We start from the raw sequence: 27,914 nt of genomic DNA on the forward strand, positions 1-27,914 counted from the left end.
TTAAAACTTTATTGGTTTTTGCTTATGGCGATTTGCAAAATATCGAAATGAATCTAACCTTCTTTTTTCGCTACAGCGAAACATACTTATGCTTATCGACAAAAAAATTCGTTTCGCGCAAATATTTCGTATTGTGGAAAACGGCCTTTATGTTTATGTATCAACTGTATTACGACTCATGTATTTTGTAACACGGCTAACATTGTAAAACAAAAATTTATGGCTCACTCCAAATATTTTCTACTAACTCTTCCTCCTATTCACTTCCAATGCCCACTTTATCACTGGATGTTACAAAATCCATGGCCTCCTTTCTCGCCAAAAGCGTGACGCAATTTACAAACAAGCTCAGTTAAATTAATCAACCCACGTGGTTAAAACTCTGTATATCACATGCTTTGTGACAATGTTTTGTAAGCAAATAACAACTAGCGATTTTTTTGTTTAATCAGATTATCATTTATCAGTTGTCTAACTTGAAGTTTATAAGCAGAACTTTAAATATTCAAAAAGTGGTTTTAAAAACATTAAGGTTATAGAAATAAAAATTTTTGTTCTTGATAACATTTGTTTTTGAAAGTACAACTTATTTTATTGCATTTATTTAACACATTACAAGACCTACTAAAGAACTTGATTCATTGATGATCTTAGGTATTATTTATTATTGTTATTTTAATATAAAGCAGCTGCGTTTTCCAGAAGCAACTTATACGGGTAAATAATATTTGTACAAATTTGAAATAGAGTTGAAACTATACTTTTTTGAAACTATACACTATACATAAATTTATAGTTTCATTACGAAGTTACGTAGACCATCTATACCTCTATTATCCCTATTTATTAATTATGGTTACATTAGAGTCGAGAACACCTGGGAAGGAGGAGGATACATTTCCCCTTACTTTTTTTCTAAAAGACTCTTTTTTTTCTAGAAAGTTGTAGATGTAGATAAAAAATTTTAAATTGACGATTATGCATCGGCTCCTCCCCCTCCCTCACTTCAAAAACCGTGTAGTCGGCCCTGTACTGTTGTTGCATATTTCTAATCTTTTTTTGGATTTTTATTTATAAATATTATACATTATTTGAAACTTTTTTTTCGTTTTAGTTTATTTGTTTAAATCTTTAGCTAATTGAATTGATTGCTTTGTATGGGGCAGTAAATAAAAAAACTAATCATGTAACCATCGCGGTGCATAGGAACATGCTCTAAGATTTTGCAAAAACACCTCAGAAACCTTTTTTTTCAACACCAGCATGCTCTTACTTGTTCCGAAAAAGTAAAAAACAACATTTTTCACTGGGGGCCCGGGTATAAATTACGTAGTTTAGGCAAGTGTCCAGTAGTTTTGTTTTTCGAGATATATAACTAAGAGCCCTGTGGCATACTCAAGTTTCTAGTATATTTATACTGGTATCAAACGAGGATGACTTGGAAAAGGATAGATAATTGGAACTAAACCAACCCTGTCTCAATCCCTAATTGTCCTTTTTCTTAAACTACGTCTCCTAATAGCATAAAAAAAATTTTTAAGTTCTTGGGATCGTCCATAAAGTACGTCATGCAGTTTTTGACATTTTTTGACCACCTCCTCCTCCTTCACTCGTAACGCATTTGAAACACTTTGTTGCTCGCCCCGTCCCCTAAAATTACGCAACAATTTTGTACCCCCACCCTCTAACAGTTTTTTAAATAATGTTTTAGTAAGGCGGGGGGTACAAAATTTTACAAAATATATAACGGTTTTAAATTTAATAATACAGATCCGTAGCAACCAGGGTCACCAGGGGTATTTGAAAACCAATAATTTTTCAAATAAATAATTTTGATCGAAATTGACTGAAAAACTGATTAAAAAAAAAAAGGTCCTTAAAACTAGTTTAGGGCCCCTTCATCCAGCATTGCCCTTCCCCTCTCCCTCAATATAATTTTTATTCCTAGGGCTTGTAATATCTATAATATTCTGAGCTTCTTTGATTTAATTTCTTAGTATCATTGATTTATTTAATTATTACCTTTCAGTCCGTTTAATGTTTTTTTTTTACCCTAATAGTCCAGTGTAAAATTGTATAAATTAACATTGCTATCCAAAACACAATACCAATTTTAAAAACTTATTCTTCCAATATATTAAGACCTGCAAAATTTTATATACATAATACAAAAGGGTTCGAGGCTCACCTTTTGGTATCCAAAGTATACTTTTTTTTTTAGTAAGTGCACAAAGGTTGTTTTTTTTTTTTGCTGCACACTTTTGTGCACTAACTAAATAAAGTTCTTACCATATAAAGTCAAAGCGCAGAGCGTACACCACTTAGACACTGTTACACCCGTAACAGTCCGTTAACAGGCTGTAACTACTCCGTTAACGAAGGATACATTTCGACTAAGTAAAATTTAGACGTAGATGATTTTACAATCAATATGTAGATACATCAATGTGTGAGATCAAAATTTATCGACAGATTTCAAATTTCATCAGAAAATCTCCTTTCTTTAAGATATATTACCATAAGAAGTTTAAAATTTGCCTCATTTAGCTGTTGCAATAACGTTGAATGGTTGTAACTTTCAAAATAGATTGTTTTTTGATGAAATTTAATATCTATCTATGATTTTTGGTCCAGTTTAATATATAGCAACACATTTTAATCTAATCTAATAACACAAAGTTGCATTAAAAAAATTAAAAGTTTCAAAGATTCAAGTATACACAAAACTATTAAACTAGCCTTATCGTCTTCATTGAACAAAAATAATCTGCGGATAGTTTTAGAGAAATGAAGCATTTCTTTTTTAGGTTACATAGTATCCGAAGATCTTGAGGTTTTGCTTCAAATGGTCGAAAAACAAACTGCAACATCAAAGAACCCTTGTCCATTTTGGATAACCGCAACTCCTTACTTTCAAAAAGCTGGTCATTATTCTTTAGAATCTTTGTGCAAATTATACCACCAATGGATATCTGATAATGCAAAATTTAAAAATGCAAAAATATACACATAATTTTTTCAACCCTTTTTATTAACAGGCAAAAAAAAAACTATAGAGATTTTAAATATTCCTTGTCTACAAACACTGTTAGACTATTACTGACTTCGGTCTACTGTTAGGTGTTGTCGACAAAATTTAAATTAGATTAAAAAATTTTGTTTGAAAATAAGGAGCGTTGGTTACAGTTTGTCAGCCAATATCTGTCTATAATAAACATCTAAATAATATCTTACCAAGGGCAACAATGTTTTGAAGGCTGAGAACTAAGTTGCCTAAAAACAGAGTCAGCTTTGACAGCTTTTTTTTTAGGAGTCCAATCTTGTAGAGCTGGGTCTAATCCTAGAGATCGAACTGCCAAAAACAATAAAGTACTTTAAGATTTTAATAAAAAATGTTCATGGCATGTCAAAGATATAGAGCAGTTCTTTACAAGTTATAGAATTCTAGGGGCTATAATTCCTTTAAAAGTACTCATAGTTGAGCAATATATTATTGGATTCATCAACATGAAAAGTCGAGTCTTTGATATAATAAATAAATTTTAAATTTGATAAATGATCATACTAATACTATTAAATTGTAATAATCTTTATTAAAAGTTTTAATTCAATACAAATATTACAACAGTTTATAAAATTTAAAACTTGCAAAAGCAACAAGACCATTAAATAAACAAGACTGGACCCAACAGGCTCTCGAATCCATTCACCAGGATTTCAGTCAGTTTGGGCGAATGAAAAAAAAAGGGAGAGCACAGTTTAAATTATATTGAAGGGTAAAAAAATGTAGTTGTTGCTTGCAATTACAAACACTTTTTAAGTAGCTGTGAATTTGCAGGTAGCTTGTAAAAAATACAATATTAATCTCAAATGAAAATTTAACAAAACTTTCTGATATTCAATATGATTGGGTATGACTTGCAAAATAGAAATGATAACCTAACCACGTATACCAGAAAAAAACTTTTTACAACCATAAAGTAGTTGTAGCTATCCTTATTGGACTCCTAATAGCCCGTCACTAGGAAATGGTTTCTAAATGAAATTTTTCAAAAGTATTTTTTGTGTTATATTAAACTAGATTGAATTTGATCAACAGGGTTAATTTTCATCAAAATAAAATTTCTTGTTTAAAAATTACGACCATTATTTTTGGCTCATTTCATGGGGTTAATGAGCTAAATATTAAACTTCTTATGATCATAAGTTTTGAACAAAAGATTTCTTGATGAAATTTAAAATCTGTTGATTAGTTATAATCTAATTCGCGATAGATCAAAATTTTGATAAAGATGGTAAGATTATTAAAATTTTTAATAATATCAGAAGACGTAGTTCTACGAAAGGGGAAACTAAGGGTCGGGCCGTGGTTGGTTTAGCTACAATTTCCCAATATTTCTGTAAGTCATCCTCATTTTATACCAGTGTCAACATACCAGAAATTTGAGTACGTCATGTGGCTTTATTTATACCTATCTTGAAAAACAAAATTACTAGGATCTTGCCTAAAATACTTGATTTTTCCGCACGTCACCAGTGAAAAAATTAGTTTTTTACAGTTTTGCAATAAGGAGGAGTCTCCTGATCAGGCTTCGAATACACTTTAAACAAGACACTTTATAGCTAATAATGGGAATTCGTATGTTGTTTGATTGGTGTGTTTTTCATCTAATTGAGTGTTGGCTAAAGCTTTATATATGTGTTTGAGTTAAAATCTTAAAGAAGTTATAGCGTACATTCTACTTTCCGTTTAAAAGAGAAAAATGGTATCAAAGTAGTGTTTGCATTCTGCATTAAAATATTCTAATGAATATAAAATGATGAAAAATAAAAAAATGAACAAGCTAGCTGCTTTCCCAATGCAGCATCGTTGATCGATAAATTAAAGCAATGACAAATTTAAGAAATAAAATCTTAATTTAGTGATAAAGTTTGGATTTTAACATCGATTTTTTTTCTTCTTTTTTCGTTCAAACAATTCCTGTTCCCCTTTCCTTTTATATCTGCAATAGCAATTTAATTGTCATGTTATTTTAGAAGTTTTCCTGTTAAACTTTTACGAGAAGAATTTACAATAGGAATGAATCCCAAAACTACTTTTGAATTTCAAACTCGTTTTTGTCTTGTTATTCAAATTTTATTTTAAGTGTCATTCTAATGGCTTGACTCCAATCTGAGGTACTATTTTCTCCTAATATTGAATCGTGATTATTAATTTTAGTTTCTTAAACAATTTGATCTTTAGTTTTTTTTTGGTAATCAACTATATTAACTATATTCAAATATTATTACTCAAATAACGTATATTTGTTTGCTAATGCTAAATGGGTCACATATGAAAGGGTCGCACAGAAATGGTTGCATATGATAGGCAAATCTTTAATTAAAAAAAAGATTTTGGTTCTTAGACTCATTTTTCGTTTCTTTACATTGTTTATATTTTTTTATCCTTTTTTTATTGTTTTTCAAATCAGGCTTTTGCTTTTTATTTCTAGCCATGGTTTAATTTATCACAAAACGAATTTTTTTTAAAAATTAAGTTGTAGTTATCTATCATTACTTTACTATTCACGACCAGATACTAATTCAAACTCGCGAATGGATGAGTAATTGTTAAACAGTAAAGTTAAAGTTTATAATTAAATTTGAAATGTCAAAACCTAATGTATTTCGGCATTTTAAAGACCTATAATTTAAAAGTTAATTTGAAAAAGATTCGATATTTGAAAGCTAAATAAATTTCAAGTTATATTTGTTTATAAAATCATCAACAGCTTCAACCTAAAAAGACAAAAAAAAACAGTAACTTAAAAGGAAAAGAAAGAAATGGTAACATAAAAGGAAAAAAAAAGGCAACTTAAGGATGACAATTTAACAAGCCAAAAGAATTATCTAGTTTTTTATGCAGAATTTTATGCATTTTTTAAGTAATTTATGGGCTTTCAACAAAAACTTGTTGAAAGTTTGATTGTTTTTCCTCATTTTTATAAAGTGTAAGAATTGAAAAAAATAAAATCAAAGTCATAATCAATAAATAACGAACATTATATAAGGCATTCAATTACTTTTTCATTAAATAAAATGAGGCGTTCAATTACTTTTTCATTAACTTATATAAAGCGTTCAATTACTTTTTCATTAACTTAGGTACCATCATAAAACTTTGATTAACCAATCAACTTTACCTTTGAATATATTGTATCCTAAAATAATACGTGTTTTTCATTTCATGTTAGTCAATAAAAATTTCATTTTTTTAAGTGAAAAGTTGATGTTATTACTTTATTATTTTATTACTCTAGACTAATTATAATAGAAAAGAGTTCAATTATAGTAGAGTAGAGTTTAATTATTGTGAAGTAGAGTTTAATTAGAGTGGAGCAGAATTTTATTATAGTAGAGTAGAGTTTAGTTATAGCTGAGTAGAGTTTAATTATAATAGAGTCAGTAAGCCAGTCAATAAACGCTAGTAATTTTTGTTTTTGTTTTTTAATGGTGTCGATCTTAAAATATTTATAACTTTAAAGTATATATATGTATATGTATATATATATATATATATATATATATATATATATATATATATTAGTAGTAGAAAATCACTTAACAAAATTTTTTTCCATTTAACACTGTGTTTCATCAACAAAGATTCATCAGAAATCTTTGTTGATGAAACACAGTGTTAAATGGAAAAAAATTTTGTTAAGTGATTTTCTACTACTATTATAATTGCTCTGTTCTTTTAAGAACATTGAGCACTCTATTGTGTAGAATACTTTTTAAAGTTGTTTAAATATATATATATATATATATATATATATATATATATATATATATATATATATATATATATATTTAAATATATATATATATATATATATATATATATATATATATATATATATATATATATATATATATATATATATATATATATATATATATATATATATATATATATATATATATTCATATATATATATATAATAGGGTTTGACGTCCGCCCTCTATATTCTTAAAATAATCTGCTCATATTCTTAAAACCTTCTATTGGTTCTCACAAGTAACTTTGTTAAATTTTTTCAAAATTTTATTGGATTTAGAGGGAGCACCAGACTCTTGAACACTTTCCAGGTCCCTAATATTGTATAAAAAAAAGTTTTTTCAAAAGTATGTCATGCTGGGTCTTAAATGAAGCGAAATTGTTTAAATTTTTTAAAAATAACAATCATTTTATAAAAAAAAGTTTATATTTAGGATTTTTTTTGCGATAATTATCAAAAAAATACACTCTTTTCATTTTTATGTTAAAAAATGTCATTTTTTTCAAAAAAAAAATCTTCAATATAATTTTTTTTTATAAAACGATAGTTTTTTTAAAATTTTTATATAATTTCGCTTCTTTTGTTACGCAACATGACATGCTTTTGGAAAACTTTTTTACATCATAGGGGGCGGATGTCACACCCTAATATATATATATATATATATATATATATATATATATATATATATATATATATATATATATATATATATAAATATATATATATATATATATATGTATATATATAAATATATATATATATATATATATATATATATATATATATATATATATATATATATATATATATATATATATATATATATATATATATATATATATATATATATATATATATATATATATATATATATATATATATAGAAATATTTCATTATAAATAAATAAAATTATAATTATTAAAAAAATATTTGATTATAAACAAAAACCCTTTTTCAATGCTTTATATAAGGTAACTTTCTATATATATATGTTTGTGTGCCACAAAATTTGAAATCAATTTTTGAAAGCTTTTTTCCTCAACCAATTTTGCTCAAATTTTGCACACTTAATCATTTTCGATGACAATACAAGGAAATGGAAAAATTTGACCAAAATAAGTTAATTAAGTTAACAAAAATTTTATTTGTATTTTCCCATAAGAACACTGAATTAATAAAAAAAAAATTTAAAAACGTAACAGTAATTTTTCCTTCTACAAAAGATAACAAAAAAGAACTTCTAGGCCCAATAGAATTCTGCTTGCATAAAGCATGGATTTGAAAAAAGATTTTTTTTTTGATTTACTAGTTTACCAATAAAGTAATAAAAGTTCTCATTTACATTTTTTTATTTTCATTAACTTGTGTCATTCATCATCAACTTGTGTCATCCATCATCAACTTGTGTCATCCATCATCAACTTGTATTATCCATTATCAACTTGTGTCATCCATCATCAACTGTCATATCAATCATCTGTTAAAAATATCAAGTACAGTTCTAAATTTTTACTTTGCTGCATCATCTTTTTCTTTATTAAATTTCTTTTCTTTTCTTACATTTAGTCTGGAAATATTTTTTTATAATAACAAACTCTGAATGTTAAATTTATTTTTGATAATATGATAATTTTTAGAATTTCAGCGAATTTATTAACAAACCTTATTATTTTGTCGCTGAGTAAATATAACAAGTAATTATTTTATCAATTATAATCTATAAATGTATAAAATCTATCAATTATAATCTATAAATCTATATCAATTCTCAATCTATAAATGAAATAAACAAAAGCAAATTTGTATGAAACAAGAACAATAATTTTTTTTTTGGTTAAACTAATTTACCGAACTTTGGCTTGGGTTTAATGGCAGAGATATAAATTCATGATATCTGTGACAATAATTTCAAAACTGTTAGTTTTCTTGCTTGACTTTTTATTAAAGTATATAATTAACAAAATTTTTTATTTTTTTTTTCAAAGTAAACAAATTTTATTTTAAATAAAGACAACATAATAAAGTAAAATAATTTAATCTTTAGCAATTTAAATAAAAGTAATTTCAGAAAAAAGAATGAAAATTATAAATAAAAAGATAAAAGCTTTTTTTATTTTTTATTTTTTTAATTTTTTAAATACCTGAATCCAAATTTTTTAAATACCTGAGTCCAAAACTCTAATATTTTAGATAAGTTTTCAAAAGGTAGTTTAGATTAATTATTTTAAAATCCGCCCATCTTATTGTAAGATTAAGTATGCATAACTTCAATTAATCCAGTATTTATAAAATTTAAGCAAATAGGTAATTGATCAATAATGGTTGTGGATGTATTATTTATCCAATATTTTATTTTATTAAAATTACTAAAGTTTGTTAGATTTTTATTGAACTGTAAAAGTAAATAAAACAAACCGCCTAGGTGCATCGTGACAATTTAAAAAGTCCTAATTTTTACAAATTAAAATTCATAAAGCACCTAAATTAGCTAATATTTTTTTATACATTTTTTTCGCGCTTACTAATTGACACTAAAAAAAATACTTTTTATTATTTTAAAAATTCTCTTTGATATTTTAATTAAGTAATGGTGAATTTAATTTTAAGGTTTCTTTTTTAACTTAAAAAAGAATTATTTTTACATTACATTTTTTTTATTTTGAGTAACTTTTCTTAAATCCAAGACTATAATAACTGTATTCAAACAAAATTAAAGTTAATTTAAAATAAATATTTTTAAATATTCAATTTTACGGTTCATAAGTTATGACCAAAAACTGTTTCCGCAAAAAATTGACCATATTTTTTCAAGCACATAAAAAAATTTTATTATGAATTTAATTATATGAAACTTGAAATTTATCAATATGTTTTGGTTTGGTATAATAAATTACCAAAAAATAAACGAATAGCTTTATTTCCCCTTCATTGAACCCATGTTTTGAGACAAATTGTCTTTGCATAATCATAAGATATTGTACAATTTGAATGTATGGTTTTATGGCTTTCATTGCAAATGGTCTCTTTAGATCCTGTGCTCACTTGATCTGTCAAACTACTATAATGTATCAATTAAAGGAAATAGCTTTATTAGAATTACTGAGGCAAGAATATTTACAATCTATAATGTGACTCTTTAAACATTATCATTGCATGTAACTCCGTGAAAACCTTTCCAAAATAACAGTATTAAAGTCTTATTTTGAAAGGGTTATCACGGTGTTTTAATAAGTCTATTAAAATATTGTTTTAAACCTGTCAGAGAGCTATGATATAATTGCAAATGTGATTTACCAAACTAACGAGAAGATGGATTTCTATTAAAGGCACTATGCTTAATACTAGCTTTTCAGACTCGTCTTCTTTTGTAAGGCAAGGCTTCATAATATTCTGAATTAAAAAAAAGTTGCACAAATATTAGGTCTTGTATAAACAAGCTCTTCATTGGAATTCAAATTTACGTTTAACAAAACATTTTAATATCTTTTTTTAAGAGATAAGTTGCCATATTCTTTGATTTTCTTTACCACGGAAGCATTAATGACGAACATTTTTACCAATAACTTGAAATATTTTTAACACACCTTTAAGGTAGCAGCATTTGAACTTTTGCAAATACCTATCTTACCTAAAGTTAAGTCAATTTGAAATTTATTTCCTTATTATTACAAGAATTATTCATAATTAACTTAATTTAAATTAATTCAAAAAAATCTAACACAATACAAAGAACCTAAGATTTCACAAGTTGGCAATTTGCAAATTTTGCACTTTATACAGCTTCTATGCCGTAAAAATTGCATAAAGATTCTATGCTCCGTTTGTGTTTAACTGATGACGGAAAATATTTTCCATCTAAAATTAGGTACAACCTTTTTTTTTAAAGTAAGGCATATTTCGGCATAATTTTAGTAACTTTCAATTTAGACTCAATCGAGAGGAAAAAACAGCATTTGTGTAGGGTTTTTGTAATTTTTTTAGCGAAATCAAAATATATTGATGAGCTTTAAGTTTGATTAAAATTTTGCTTTAAATGATATAGCCATATTTTTTTGGATGTCAGGAAAAAGCGGTTTTAGATCATAACTTGTAATCTTTATCACAATTTTTTAAAACTAAATGCTATTAATAAAACTTCATTTTTTATAAATTAACAAAAAAGTTATTTTTTAAAATATTTTTTCGTTGTTTCCCTGTTTTTTTATGTACCCAAAATCTAAAAATAACATTTTTTTGGCAAAATATCCTTATTTTACGTTAGTATAAGTATTTAAAATTTTAGGCTTGATAGTTTCCTCCATTAAAATCAAAACTTTCAAACATCTATCTCCTTTAAATATTTTTTCTAAAGATTTTCTACTCGCAGGATTTTAATTTTTGCAATTTTTGTAAATCCAATAGATTCTTAAAAAGAATCTATTAAGTGTTTTCGGGGTGTTCCGAATTCAAACCTAATTAATCAATTTCTGCCCTGTGTTATCAAAAGCAAGTTAAATTACAATGTATTCTATATAAAAATTTTCTTTCCAAATTTACTTCTCTCGACTCAAATTATTCGTTATTTCCTGATATCTCTAGCAAACAACTTATTCTTTAGTGTTGTGGCTCACCGTTTATTCACAATTATTCATTTAAGTTAATTGCCTAACAAAAACAAAGTAATAATGTTTTTAAAAAACAGGTTCAAGTCCAAATAAAGCTTCATTGCCAACAACCATGGAATATTTATATGTTTGAAAAAAAAAGAGTTAAAGTTTCAAAGACAGCAAAAATAAGCTCGAGAAACAGCAGCAGTAATACACAGTTATATCATTACGCCCTTCAGAATATATAAACTGATGAGATAAAAGTTAAAAGTCTAACAGATTACACTTTTACATTTATCTGTATTTATACAAGTAAAATATTTTTACTTGTGAAAATACAGATTATTAATTTTAAAAGGAAGCTACCATAACGGTGTAGTAAAATAAGGGTTATTGCTTTTGATATAAAAAAACAGCACAAAAAGACTAGGGTTTAGGGATTGTTCATAAATTACGCAATGCTACATTTATTTAAAAAATGTATGTAGAAAATCTTATGTACTTTTAGGCAGTGTTTTATATTGAACTTAAATCCCTATTTTTATTTTTTTATTCAACCGCCGTTTAGGTAGACTGCAACTGAAAATTGATTTTTGCCTTGTCACTGTAGATAATAGATTGGATTCATCTAGATTCATGGTAACAAGTTCGAATTCAGGAACAGAGTCATTGGGAAGGCTGCTGTTTATATGTTCTGATGATGCAGGATACGTCATTTTTGTGCAGCTTGTGGTCATCAAACCGTTGTCTTTTTTTCTCAACTTATGAAAGTCTTCGGTGTACTCGTTCTTCTGCTTGATCCGTTTCCTAGACACGGTGCCGAGACAAGTAAAAGTTTACGACCCAAAACAGTTATTTTGATAGAATATTTCATCTCCTTCTGTCTTTATCACGCCAAAAATGTTAATCCAGTTTCTTTTGGTACAACTCGTCTTTAGTAGGTATGTCGTATGCGTGTTTAGCCATGCTATCATTGAACTCATTTACTTCTAAGTACCATTCGTCCGATTTGTTATAACTTTTATTTATTTCTTGTTTGCTGAAATCGATGAATCTCTGATAGTCAATGCAAAATTTCTTTGCAACATTGTTGACTTAAAGAATAAACGTTCTTTGCAATCCAATCTTAAATGTATTCAGCTGCTACAGTTTTACAGGCAGCCACATTACACACAGTCTTCTGACCTGGTTTCGTGGTGTGCAGATGAAAAATTCTACCTCATATCTGTGCTCCAATCTGGAGTTTAGATTGGGCAATGAAATTTTCCTGGTTTCTGTAAATTTCATCGAAGAGGCATTTCACAACACTGTCGTCTCCTTAATTTACTGTGTTTGCTGAATCAACTGTAGCGTATGTTTTTAATATGATGGCTTCTTCATTATTTTATACTAGTGCAAACGAGTCGACTATCATTTGTACCATATGTGCCTAAGTGAATTGCCGCACAGATCGCTTGGTGAGAAGATTCAATTAGGAGAAAGCGGTGCAATAGCGTAAAAAACGGGGGAAAAAAAGTGTTTTTTTAGATTACTCAAACACCTTGTAGATACGGTAATCTTAGTGTGTTTTTTAAACTTACCAGCTCGAAAAACATTATAATTAACATATTATTAGATCTGTTTCGGAGAAAAAAAAGACAATACGCTTTGAAAAATATCAATTTGGCGGCCGTTTTGAAAAAAATGGCCGCGATCCGATATAAGGAGCGTGAATGGGCCAAAATTTCCCCATAAACGTATTCAGGTCATCAAATGACCTTAGGATTTACCCGTTCCAAAAAAGTTTTTTCATGTACTCTACCCAAATGTTAGATCATTATAACAACTGGTATAGTCTAGCTCAATATATCCTGTTTTTTAGTTATTTACTGTTTTTAACTTTTATTTTTATTTAAATTTAGTTTGTTGTTAATGTAAACTTTGCTTCTCAGTTAAATATTGTTTATTTTTATTATTTCGCATAGTGTCATTAATAGTGAAAATAACAATGATCTTGCAATTGTTAATAATTAAAAAAATCTTCTTTTTTTTTTTTTCAGAGTTTGTTTAGTGTGAATTTGCATTGTGATATGGTAACTATAATTTTATTTATACAATTTCTAATATCATTCTTTTACGTGTATCATGCAAAGTTTTTGAATAACTGCAATTATATATATGAAGTAAACAGCATTGTCACAGTGACAAATAGCAATTACAACAATGCAAGCTACTGGAAAACTTATCAGAACATTACATCAGCACTTAAAGATGTATCTCTGTTTAAAAACAACGGAACGTGTATCTTATTACAGGAAGATCAATTATTATTATCAAACCATACTTTAACATTTCTTTATGGGTTCTCAATCATTGGGGCTAAGAGTAATATTTCAATTTCATGTCTTGAAGACGCAGGATTTTATTTTTATAAATCTGAAATTATTTCTTTCCAAAATTTAATTATAAAAAAATGTGGGTGCCGTGCTCATAACTTATGGTTAGAAGGAGGAAAAAGCACTAACCAAACTGTGTTGTCAACAATATTTTTGTTAAGTATACGTAACGTAAATATAGTTAATGTAACGATTTTTAACAGTGTTGGTTTTGCAATGGTACTAATCAATACTTCTGGAAAGGTATCTCTTTATCGATTTACGGCTCAAAACAATACTAAAGTATTTAACTCAGAAACAAATTTTTATTCAGGAGGTGGCGTTTTAGTTTACCAGAAATCTTCGGAGACAAAATTGAAAGCGTTCATTCATATAAAAAAATGCAGTTTTAATTTAAACAAAAATGAGCGTCAACGTTACGGGTTTTTAAATGAAGATATGCTATACAGTGTTGGAGCCGGACTGATTGTATTCTTTGGAGAATCTGTACAAAATAACACACTTTTAATAAGCAACTCTGAGTTTATAAAAAATGAAGGGTTATATGGAGGAGGTTTGCTGTTATGCTTTTTAAAAAACTCAAAAAATAATAAAGTGCATATTTTAAAGTCAACCTTTATTAAAAACAAAGCAAAATTACAAGGAGGAGGTCTTCTAACATACTCTCAGACAGTGTTTACGAACTTTGTTAAAATATCTGGTTGTAGTTTTTTTGAAAATGCTGCTACGTTTGGGGGCGCTTTGAGTCATTACAGCGAAAAGAAAGTTGCTGACTCCTTTACTCAATACAGCAAGAACAAGCCTGCAGAATCTTTTAGCATTTTTAGTGAGACAAAAATAATGAGAATTATTATCAATAACTGCACTATTTCAGAAAACTATGGAGAGATAGGGGTAGGTATTTATGCTGAAGATGTTTTTCTTCAGCTCTCTTCTATATTTCTTTCCAAAAGTTCCATTCCGTGGAATAACCCACTTGTTACTGGCCAAGGTGCTTTATTTTCTTACCATAGCAAAGTTGAACTTAGAGATCAAAATATTTTTACCTCAAATAATATTACAGCTATAATATTGGATATTTCAAAAACTATTGTTGAAGGAAACATGGAAATTTCGAATAACTCTGGCTTTCAAGGTGGGGCAATAGCTATATACCAGTATTCATCTTTAGATATTCGCAAAGACAGTACTATCTCTTTCTTAAACAATTGGGCATTATCTTTTGGAGGAGCTATTTTTGTAAAATCCGAACCACAATATAATTCTGAATTTGAAAATGATTTAAAAAATACATGTTTTATGAAAATCAGCCCAAGCACATTAGTGAACTTTAATAACAATACGTCTCAACTGGAAGGTAAAAATGATATCTCCACATCTTCTTTCACTGATTGCAATAAAAATCATAATGAAACAGCATTATCACATTATTTTAATACAAAATGGTTAGCAAGCAATCCCAAACGAATAGAAATAAAAATTGAAGAATGGAATAATGTGTATACAGGAAAGTTACTTGAGCCTAATATTTACCTTTTTGATGAACTTAACAATAGTGTAACTGGTTATATCAAAATCATCTTTAATAACGAAATAGTATATTGGGGTCTTAACTCTAATATTGTTTTTTCTGTTAAAGGAAACATTAGCCAACTATATAATGTTTCAATACAATCGGGAAACGCTACCATATATACTAATGTAAAGCTGATTCACTGTCCATTTGCTTACTCCAGAGAAAATGATGTTTGTTTTTGTAGCCAAAAACAAAACGCTCCGAAAGGATTGTTTTGCAACTCCGACGGAAGTATATCAATATCTTGCGGATTTTACACTAACACTAATAGATCAGTTGGGACTGGTAAAGAAACTACTCAGAAATGCCCGTATGGGTATTGCAAGTCATGCAATTTTGAGCAAAACGTTCGACTGTTAGACACAAATCCTAGCAATATAGACGATCAATGTAATGACAATAGAACAGGTTATTTATGCTCAAAATGCAAGCCAATGACTTCCCTATTATTTGGAAGTGAAAGTTGTAAGAAATGTGAAAAGTTTGTTACATGGGTGGTAATATTTTTTATATTAGGTCCTTTTTTTGTGGTGCTATTTTGTGCTATTTTCCTGAATGTTTGTATTTATGAATGCTGGTTTAATTCAACTATCTATTTCTATCAGGTTTTGCAGTACATTGACAGTGAAATAGTTGACAAAAGTAGTTTCTTAACATTTTTAGTTGGATTATTAAGCATAAGTAAGTTTAAAAAAGATCTTTTTGAAGTATGTCTTATAGAGAATTGGAATAATCTTGATAAGTTGGCACTTGAATATTTATTTCCAGTTTTAATGTTTTTATCTTTATTTATACAAAGAATTTGTTTTAACGAACTTATACTGAAGCTTAGTAGCTGTTTTCACAAGAAAAAACCTGAAAGTTTTTTAAAAGTACTACCATTAATTTTAATATTAACCTATGCCGACCTCTTAAGAATCTCTTTTTTACTTTTGCAACCTGTAGATTCGTCAGCAAATCATGGTAAAAGTCCATTTTTGTATGCATCTGTTTCCTACGGAGCGAAAAACCATATTTGGTATTTACTTATTGCAGTAATATTCTTAATTATATTGGCTGTATCCCCACTGATATTGATCCGTCAGTTAGAAATAAATCGTGTACTTCAACCTTGTTTAGCTGACGCATTTAGTGGCAAGAAGAAATCCAATATATTTCTCCAAGGGTTTGCATCATTTTACTTTTTTGCCCGAGTTATAATTATTGGCCTAGGCACATTTTTAATAAACCAATTAGATAAGTTTACTGCAATTACTTTATTTTTAGTTATTTTGCTGGTTGTTTTTACATTTACATTTCCATTCAAAAAAAATTCATTAAATTATTTTGATTCATTTGTCTTATTTTTACTTGCATTGTTGGGCACTATAAAGATTGGAAAACTCAGCTTCCCATTTAACAACAGCTTTTATCATTTATTTGGAGAAAAGCTTGAAAATGCTACTTTTGTACTTTCATTATCACCGGCAATTATGGTTGTTTTTAGATGCTCGTATCTTGTTTACAAATCAGGAATTTGGACAAGTAAGTGTAACTTAATATTAATATTTAGAGTGAATTTTACTCTTCAGATAAATGTTTCCATAGCAGTAAAACAAATTGGTATTCGTTTTGGTTTCCTACATACTATTAACGTTTTATTTACTTAATGTTTATTCTAAGAAAAAAAATTTTGTCAACTGTGCAATTATTATTATTTTTTATTTTTTTGGTGATAATTTTTTTAATTCTTTTACAAATAAAGTTCTTTGTATAAAACACACTTACACATTTAAAAATAAACAATTTATATGTGTATGAGCAAAAGGAAATTTAACGTATAATAGTTAATGTTACAAATTTTTATAAAATAACAACATTATAGTTTAAAAAACGCGAGAAACACTCAGAAACAAGTATAAGACCAGGTCTTATCGGAAATGTTGTGTATTATTCATGTTTTTGCAATGTAAAATTTTTTACAATAGTGTGAATGTGAATGTGAAACATGTGAACAAATCATGTCAACAAATGTGAAAACGAGCATAATATAAAATCAATAGTATTAAAAACAAAAAATTCTTAAAGTTGTAATTAAAAAATAATAAAAAAAAAAAGAATTTAAAAGAAAAAAAATTTAATTTCAAATATTTAAAAGTAATTATTTTAATGCTTAAAAAAACATTTTTAAAAAGGCGTTAATTTGAAGACGTAAATGGAAAAATACTTTGCCACAAATAACAGCAGAGTATTTTTGAAAAGAAACTCTTTGAATAAAGCATATTAACTATATGGTTTGAAATAATATATCTAATTTTTATAATTTGAAATAAACTTACAAAAAGTATCAAGTGTATATACTTTTGTATTTTCTTTTTATTAAAACGAGATGATTTAAAAAACACTGGGTTTAACATTTATTTTAGTTGAACATGGTCGTGTTATCGTGAATATGCTCGTGTTATCGTGAACATATTCGTGTTACCATGAATATGCTCGTGTTACCATGAACATCCTTGTGTTACCATGACCATTTTTAGGTTACCGTGAAAATACTTGGGTTACCGAGAATATGCACTTATTACCATGGACATGCTCGTACTACCGTAAACATGCTCGTATTACGATGAAAATGCTCGTCTTACAGTGAGCACACTCGTGTTACCGTGAACATGTTTGTATTATCTTCTATTTAGTCGAAGGCTCTAACAACATCGTAACAGCTGCTTAACAATAAAATGGTATTTCTAAATCATTACATATATTATTCGTTTTTATCAGCAAAGCATATATGTCGGACACTTAGTTGTTATTCAATTTTTATATAAAAAATTTTTTATTTTTTTTAAAAAACTCCAACAAGGCTGCAAACAAATATTAATTACGTTGAGAGTTAACTGTAAATTATTTAAATAATTAGACCAAATATGGCATCATTGTTCTATTTAAGGACCAATATCATATATATTGAGGTGGGAAACAAAATCAGTAGTAGGAAAATGGCTAACACAAGTTAGATTTCATTTAATGCACGAGAGAACCTTTTTGTTGTAATGGTTAACAAGATAGCAGTACAATGGTATGATCAAATTCTGTATTGATCAAGAGCGGATCTGGTATTTTTTGGTTATAAGTTTTATAGAATAATATCTCAAAGTTATAAAATTATGATCTTATAATATGGAGCAGATTATTTTCAAAAATGTTGTTTTTTTAGACACCCATATATATATATATTTATATATATATATATATATATTTATATATATATATATATATATATATATATATATATATATATATATATATATATATATATATATATATATATATATATATATTTAAACAACTTTAAAAAGTATTCTACACAATAGAGTGCTCAATGTTTTTAAAAGAACAGAGCAGTTATATTAGTAGTAGAAAATCACTTAACAAAAATTTTTTCCATTTAACACTGTGTTTCATCAACAAATTTCAGATGAAGCTTTGTTGATGAAACACAGTGTTAAATGGAAAAAATTTTTGTTAAGTGATTTTCTACTACTAATATATATATAAATATATATATATATATATATATATATATATATATATATATATATATATATATATATATATATATATATATATATATATATATATATATATATATATATATATATATATATATATATATATATATATATATATATATATCTATATGGGTGTCCCAAAAAACAACATTTTTGAAAATAATCTGCTCCCGTCCCCTAAATGTGTTCTTTCTAATACAAAAACATTGGGTTTAAAAAAATTTTTAAATTAAAAATAAAGACCCTCGAATATTTAATGAATCCCTAATATTTTCAAAAAAAAAGTTTTTCAAAAATATGAAAACTTGATTCTCAAATGAAGCAAAATTAAATAAAAATTTCAAAAATTATATTCATTTTGAAAAAGTTTCGACTTATTTATCAAAATTTTTATAAAAAACATGAAAAATGCATTTTTTTCAGTTTTTGTTAAAAAACGTAAGGGTTTTTTATGTGATAAAACCAAAAACAACAAATTTTTTTTCGAATTAAATATTATTTTTGAATTTTTTATATAATTTCGCTTCATTTGAGTACGAGGTTCAGGGTTAGTCAGGGTCAGGGTTTTGTGGGGGCGTGATGCAGTGGTAAGAGCGCTTGCTTAATAAGCAGGAGGTCTGGGTTTGAAACGAGCCTAGGACATATTATTCGCGTCACGGTAAGGAAGGAGGCGTGAGCTTCCTGGTTAAATGCACTTCTGCGGTGCTCTGAGACAAGACCGTTAGTTCTTCATGGGGCACCTAAATAACAGAAAAAAAAATAGAGGTTGACATATTTTTGAAAAACTTTTTTTATGAAAATATTAGGAACCCATTAAATATTCGAGGGTCTTGAGGGACCCTTTAAAATATCTTTATTCAAAGAAATTTTAAATCTAGTGTTTTTTTGTAAAACAAATGTAGTGGGTGGGAGCAGATAATTAATTAATTAGATAATTTTAGCAATAAACGAATCAAATTAATTGGAAAAGTTATTGATGAAATAAAATAATGTAAAATCATAGTATGAATGAACAAAACATCTTAATGAGAGAAACTGCAAAACATTTTAAAACAACGCCTGCAACTTTTTGCCACTTTTTGCCACTTTTTGCTACTTTTTGCTAGTTTTTGCCACTTTTTGCAGAATAACTAGTCGTTATTAAAGATACAATACATTTCAAATTTTTTATGTCCAGGAATTCCTAGCATTTTAAATAAAAGAAATGTTCACTTTTTCGCATAGTGAAAAAAATATAAGTTTATAACCCACTGATCTCAGTCGAAGAGGATAAAAAGCTTCTGGTATTGTTGCTAGTGCTCAAACAATTAGAAGAGTAAAACACAGTAAGAGTAAATCTGCAAAAGTACAACTACATGCGGCGAGCTGCTTAAAAAAAATATTTTAAAAATGATAAAAAATTAGAATCAAAAAAAACCTGGTACTTAGCTCATAAAATTTGGTCTGTGAGCATGAAGTTGATTAAAGAAAAAACCAAGTAATGCTGAGAAGAAAGCCACATTACAAAATGGACCTAAATTGTTCTACAAATAGAACAAAACATGGTAGTGGCAGTATAGGCATCTGGGCCTGCATGAACTATGAAGGTGTTAGTCGTTTCTAAATATTTGATGGAAGGGCTTGATTCTCTAAGATATTTAGACATATTGGATAATTATTTGATGCCTGCTATTGACATTTTCCCAAAAGACATGGGAATCTTTCCACGTGATAATGCTACATGCTGCTAAGATTTGCAAGCAATTGTTTGAGGAAAACAACATTAAAACTATGTCTTGGCCCCCCAATAGTCCAGATCTTAATTACACAAAGAACTTGTGGTCTGCGTTAAACCACAATCTCGGTAGAATTGAAATAAACGACCTGGACCAGCTGAAAGAATTAGTAACAAAATTATTGAATAGTGATCCAAAAGTGATTGTTAAGAATTTAGTGAACTCCATGCTGAATCATACCAATGAATGCTTTTAAGCAAAAGGATCGTCAACAAAATGCTATTTCTTTTTTTTATGTTTTGTCTGTATTTATTTAATAAGCTTTGTTAATTTTGTTTTTATGGTTAGTTTATATGGCCACATTTTTGTTATTAATAAAAATGAACACTTTCTTTAATTTCATTATTTTAGTTTTTAATTCCTTTAATTTTTATTACTTTATAACAAATTTATATTGCGATTATTTAATTTATTTTCATAAAAAAAAAAACAACTAATGAAATAATCACTTTTAGTTTAAAATATATTTAATTTCAAACTTATATTCATATTAAAGTAACATGATGGATAGTTATTATCGGCCAATACTGGATATATATATATATATATATATATATATAATATATATATATATATATATATATATATATATTTAATATGCCCCTTTTTTATAAATCTCTATATATAACAATAATTAGACGGGATAATATTTTTAATTTACCAAATACGATCCCGTTACTTTTACTGTGCAATTTCAACTGTGGTGCCACAGAAAAGACAATCAACAAAGTCAAAAAGCTCCCAGTCTTATAAAGTTTTTTTGATTGTTTTTCCAAAAGACTCAGCAGTGCCATCTTACAATACCCAAAAGTTTGGATTCTAAAAGATATGGTATACTGATTAGCACAGCTACTCTTTCAACTTTTTCTTTACCAAGTTCTTTCATTTCTACTATAATTTTTGAGTCAAAATGCGCGGTAAGTTTTTTATTTTTAACCAATAAATTAACGCTGTCTTTAAAATTACATGCAGTTTTATTCCCACTTGAACTTTTCTGCGTCAAATTACTGTGTTTAGAATAAATATCTGTGTTTCCAGAACTGTTATAAGTGTTCAATTTCTCAGTAAATAACATTCTCTGTTATCTCATGGAATCTTTTGTTCTTTAAAAATTTTTTTATATCTTAATTTGTTTTGTTTCTTACAATTTTTTGTAAAATTTTATCATTACCTAATATTTTTTGAACAAGTGTCTCTTTTTGGTTTTTAAGAAAATCTCTACCTTCTTGTCTATTTTTAAATCTTTAGTTTAATTTTCCATTACAATACCTTCACAATTTTTTTGACTAACACTAAATACCTTTTCTAGCACTCATGAAAAAGATTCTTTTAAAACTAAATTTCCACTTAGATGGTTCCTGTGTTTGTTTAAGTTCTTTCTTATCCAACAAGGAAAACTTCACGATGAAAAAAAAAATATTTTTTGAAAATATTGCTTGTTGAAACTGAAAATACAAAATTTAAAATAAAGGATTTTTTTAACATATGTATAGGGTTAGTACAGTAATTAAAATTCTTTTTTATATTAATAAAAACATAGCAGAATAATAACTTTTGGGTTGCAAAATAACTTTGGTTCTGCATTTAATCATTTTTTAAAATGATTTGGTGTCAATTTTTATCTAAAAACATAACTTTTATATAATATATATATATATATATATATATATATATATATATATATATATATATATATATATATATATATATATATATATATATATATATATATATATCCGTTTGTATATACATACGTATATATATATCTATATATATATATATGTATTTTTTATAACAATTATATTTTTTTATAAAAAATGTGTATATCATGGTTATTTTGTAAAACAACTTTATCTATGAAATATAAAAATCATCATACCTTATCATAAATTAAAAACATAAGAGTAATGAATTTAATAAACTGCTAAGTGAATAAACTTGAATAAAATTTTATTGAATAAATATGAAAATTTAACATTTAAAACAACTTTATAAAGGTTATTTAAAAATACTTATCTCACACACACAAACACATAAAGATTTCTGGTTTGGTAATGGCGGAACAACTTTCAAAAAGGCACATGCTCGATTGTTTAAGTCATCAATTTCATCAAGTTTTTAAAGTATAAAACATTAAAATACATTAAAAAGTGCATATACATTTATATACATCCTAAATTCTCCTAACCTCTTATATTAAGATCTTTGCCTCATAATTCTTCAAGTTGAAGAACCAGCTTTCATCACATGCCTTCACAACAGTAAATAGAAATGACTTGAAGGCTAATGTACAAAAATGTTTTCTTTAAATAAACAGCACTTTCAATTCAGTTAATTCGACCATACCTAAGTAATGTTAGTCAATTAATTTTATTTATTTTCAAAGAATATTTTTACCTTTATTTTTTTGCCTTTCATTTAAACAAAAAGAAAATGAAGAAATTAAAACCATATCTCAATGAAAAAGAACTAAAGAAAACGTATTAAAATAGTAAAAAGAACTAAAGAAAACGTATTAAAATAGTAAAAAGAACTAAAGAAAACGTATTAAAATCAAATTTATAGAATGATCTTTTTAAAGTAATGTTTTATTTTTTATAATCCTATGTTGCTTATACTTGTTAACTAACTTGTTAAGTTTAGTTTAAACTAGTCAAAAAAAAAGGAATCTACTCAATAGCTTTATATTCAGGGAGAGTCCATTAATTGTGTTAACATTTCTATTGCAATTTGTAACTTCTCCTTCTTTGCCCTAGTCAACTACTTATGAAACTTTCAGAGACAACCTTTTGTTTAAAAGTAGGGCAACATTTGGTTACCTTACCCTCTTTCTCTCTTATCTTCTCTCCCCGAAACAAAAACAAAAACGAGACGAGCATTTTTCCTTTTTCTTTTTTCTAAATTTATTAAAAATTGTTTTGAAGTTTATAGAAAAAATTAGGGTAGAGCGGGGCTAGGTAAGCTATAGGCAAGTTGGGCAACTATAGTATCTCAAAAACTACTCATCACATGCCAAAACATCTAATGGATAAAGGATAGGTATTTAGAATGGTAATAAAATGCGCATCAAGTGGTTGTTGGACCGCGATTCTGTAACACGCACGAACACTTTTTCGATTTTTGACCAAAACAGTAAAATAAACATTTTTGTTATTTTTCTATTAGATGCTTAAAAAAACATTTATCTGGAATCACTTAAGTGTTTATATTTACACAATTATTTGGCTATTGATTATAATTATTTTTTTTCCCCAGGTCTTATAGTTCTTTTTTATAACCTTACTGATGCGTCGCCTTGTCTAGTTGGGATAAGTTGAGCAGATTTGTCAACGATTAGTAAAACAGCACTATCAGACGTGAAGAAAGAAATTTCGTTTGGTAAACATTTTAAGGTTCATTCACACTTTTAAATTAATCATTATAAAATACTCTTAACAATTATAAGGTAATATCTTGAACTCTTATTTTTTAAATGTTATGGTTTAAAATTATTTGATTTTTTAATATTATTAAAATATTTTTACTTAAATATTGCTTGGTCAATAAAATCTTTAAGTTAAAAAGTTCTTGAATGAATCTTTTAAATTAATCTTGTTTACTATGTTTATTATAATAATAATATAATGAAATAAAGTGTGTGCATTTAAAAAAAAATATATAACCAATTTAAAGTATATGTAATCAAAACAAATATAAATGATTTATATATATTATTTAACAATACTATATTTAATAGAAAACTTTAAATACTGGGTATATAACAGTTAGATAGTGTGAGTGTGTATACACACACACACACACACACACACACACACACACACAGACACACACACACACACACACACACACACACACACACACACACACACACACACAAATATATATATGTATGCATGTATATTTATATATTTATATATATATATATAAGTATTATATATATATATATATACATACATATATATATATAGATATATATTTATTTATATATATATATGTATGTATATATATATATATATATATAAATATATATATATATATATATATATATATATATACATATATATATATATATATATATATATATATATATATATATATATATGTATATATATATATATATATATATATATATATATATATATATATATATATATATATATATATATATATATATATATATATATATGTATGTATATATGTATATGTATATACATAATTGGATATGTAATTATAACAGAAAAACTTTAAATGTTTTGTTCACGATCCAGCAGCTTAGTGATGCATCAAGTTCTGTTTTGAAGAGAAAAAAAGTGTTAGTGCAGCTGTTAAGGAATTCGATATAAAGAGAATAACATTAACAAGACACATTTTAAAACTTAACTTTCTTGGTTACCCATCCATTGGTTATTCAAAACCTAGATTAATATTTTCCAAAGAGTAAGAAATCGCCTTAAAAAATTAATTGAAAGGCTTCACATGAATATAAAAGAATTTTATATTCATGTGAAGCCTTCAAATGAATATAAAACTCTGCTGATTTTAGACAATCACTCTTCTTACTTACATTTTGAATCACTAAACTAAGCAAAAGAGAATGGAATATTCAGAGACAACGTTACTTAATTCTGAAACTCCTAAAGCATTTTTGCAACCTTATCCAAAAGCAGCACCAAAAAATATACCTTTGAAAAGACGACGAAAAAGGAAAGCTTCTATTCTAACAGATACTCCAGAAAGAATTATATTAAAACAGCAGCAAACTAAGAGACTTAAAAAAGTTGAGAAACGAAAAAAACTATCTACCTCTCAATCTCTTTCAACTAATAAGAAAGAGCGTGGAAAAAAAGAGACTCAGTTACATTGTATAATAAAAAAAGTTAAGAAACAAACAAAAAAACTGAGAAGAAAGAAATTTTAAAGAAACTAAAAAATTGTTCTGGCTATCAATCCTTTGCAAATCATGGTAATAAGGAAACTCTGCTGCTTAGCATATTAAAAAAAGTTAAAAAACAACCAAACAAAAAAGATGACAAAAAATTAAAGACTAGTACAGAACACAATTATGCTTGTCTTGTATGTTGGGAAACTTATTTTAAAAGTCTACCAGAATAAAATTAGATCCGGTGTCAAGGTCTTATTCAAAATCAATGGTCTCATTCAAAATGTGATTCACATTCTGGTGAAAACTATATTTGTATTAAATGCAAAATGGAAATTGAAGACTACCATTAAGTGTTTAGTTTTTATACTATTACAATATTAAGAAGTTTTGTTTAAAAATGTATTAAAAAAGCTGTGCTTAGTTTTAAGATTGAAAAGTTTTGTTTTGTTTTCATTTTAGTCTCAAAATTATTAGTTTTTATATTCATATCTTAAATAATTTGTTAACATTGAAAGTATTTATTTAATTTATAAGGAAGCTAAGTTTTGGTTTTATAACAGAATTAATGCTTGTCACAGAAATGCATTCATTTTTTTATTGCCCAACTTACCCCACACAATTGCTAAACTTACCCAGCTGGGGTAGGTTGAGCAGCCAAATAAACTTTAGACTATATTTTCTAAAACAAACCGAAAAAAGTTTTTTTGTCTAACCATTTTTTAGCAGATCAAGTTATCTTTCTAATAGAGAAAAAAATAAATTATTCTAATGTACCGTTCAAGAGATGTGTTTGATTTAGTAAAAATTGCCCAACTAGCTCCGCCCTACCCTAACATTGTTAAGGCCAACATTTTGTGACTTCAAAAAGCAAACTTCCACAGAATTTAAGCTCATAAATTGGTTTCGTATAACGCAATTTTCACATACCTATCTATATAGACTTCTAATTTAGAATGAATTCTTTAGAAGAAAAAATTTTAGTAGTCAATAAGGACATTTAGAAGTTTTACACTCTTGAGAGTTATCTATTGAATTTTAGAAGCCTAATATATAAAAATTTTATAGATATTAAATATTTCTATTCAACTTTTACAAACAGAAAATGATTTAAAAGAAGCTCCATAAAACTTTTTGTGCTGGAAGAGCACCGCAGAAAAGTATGTAATTATGTCTGCTAGCCTACTTTTTGGTTTTGTACTAGTTTCTTTTTTTAATGGTAAAGTTTCTCATAATAAGGTCATTATGATCTTGTTTTATAAACCTTGTTTGTTTGTAAAATGCATTATGTTTTTTGACGACAAAAAAATAATAAAAATAAAAAACAGATTTAACAAAATAAAAACAGCGCATATATTATCAGATTTGCGCACATTACCATGATAAGCGATGCAATTTTGTTAAACAATAACTTTGATCTTCTTTTGGTTAGTATTTTGCAGTTGCATCATTTAAAATTTTTTAAAACGGTAAGATATTAAAATGACATTGGTTCTGCTAAGCAAGTTTTAGAAAAAAAAGCAATATTCTCAGCTTGTGATTCATTGGGAATTGACTAGTGGTTCATTGGGACTTAGCCGGTGGTTTATTGGGACTTGGGATGTTTGTATAGTAAAAATAATGAATCTTTTCTTTTCACTTTGCTTTTCATTCAAATCACTCATTTTGTTTTTTAGATGAGCGATGTTGCAATCCTATTCAAGAAAATATAGCATCCGATGAAATACATGAACAATTAATACCTAATGAAATGCAAGTAGAAATAGTAACTAGTGAAACGCAAGAAGAAATAGTAACTAATGAATTGGAAGAAGAAATTGTGCCTAATGAAATGCAAGAAGAATATGTAACTAATGAATAGCAAGATGAAATAGTAACTATTGAAATAGAAGAAGAAATAGTAACTAATAAAAACGACATTAAAATTAAATTTATGACTTGAAAGACTCATTATCATTTAGAAATTTTTTTAAACCATAACGGAGGTTTCCAGGACATAATTTTTTTTAATAATTAATAAGCATTTTAAATGAGAATGATAAAACTGATCTATGGCCCCACCATATTTTGGATAAAATTCCGGTCTGAATAGTTAACTGATTAATGATTTATACAGCTTTTATTTTAACTTTCTTAATTTTTTGTTACTTGTACATCAAAACGTTATTCGTTCCTTTGATATTTGGTTACTGTTTTCAAAATAATGGTTATATGAGTGTTTGAATATGTAATTTCAATAGTTTTTATTGTAATGTTATATTAGTACATGTACCATTTTCATTTTATTATTCAAAATATTGATTTTCTATATAAAGCTTGAATTGGCTTAAGCATTGTGAAAATA

The 27,914-nt window shown here is 26.7% G+C and overlaps 1 protein-coding gene across 3 annotated transcripts; it reads left to right on the top strand.

Annotated features, from left to right (window-relative positions):
• Window positions 1-405: 405 nt before the first annotated feature.
• LOC136090464 (uncharacterized) lies at window positions 406-27,489 on the top strand. 3 transcript variants are annotated; one of them, XM_065817151.1, is made up of 3 exons: window positions 406-532; window positions 13,454-16,889; window positions 27,247-27,489. In XM_065817151.1, the coding sequence occupies exons 2-3, from the start codon at window positions 13,484-13,486 to the stop codon at window positions 27,429-27,431; spliced, it is 3,591 nt and encodes a 1,196-aa protein (XP_065673223.1). In that variant the 5' UTR covers window positions 406-532; window positions 13,454-13,483; the 3' UTR covers window positions 27,432-27,489. The 3 variants fall into 3 exon arrangements, with proteins under 3 accessions (XP_065673223.1, XP_065673225.1, XP_065673226.1); XM_065817153.1 differs by having other exon boundaries at window positions 454-717; XM_065817154.1 differs by lacking the exon at window positions 406-532 and adding an exon at window positions 542-654.
• Window positions 27,490-27,914: the final 425 nt, after the last annotated feature.

This window comes from Hydra vulgaris, chromosome 14, assembly GCF_038396675.1.
Source record: "Hydra vulgaris chromosome 14, alternate assembly HydraT2T_AEP".
In the NCBI taxonomy this organism is placed as follows: domain Eukaryota; kingdom Metazoa; phylum Cnidaria; class Hydrozoa; order Anthoathecata; family Hydridae; genus Hydra; species Hydra vulgaris.

What these genes read in the sequence shown, in the direction of transcription:
- LOC136090464 (XM_065817151.1), top strand. Translation starts at nt 13,484, where the DNA reads ATGGTAACTATAATTTTATTTATACAATTTCTAATATCATTCTTTTAC. An exon ending in CAAATCAGGAATTTGGACAA is followed by an intron (nt 16,890 to 27,246) that starts GTAAGTGTAACT and finishes TTTGTTTTTTAG; the next exon opens with ATGAGCGATGTTGCAATCCT.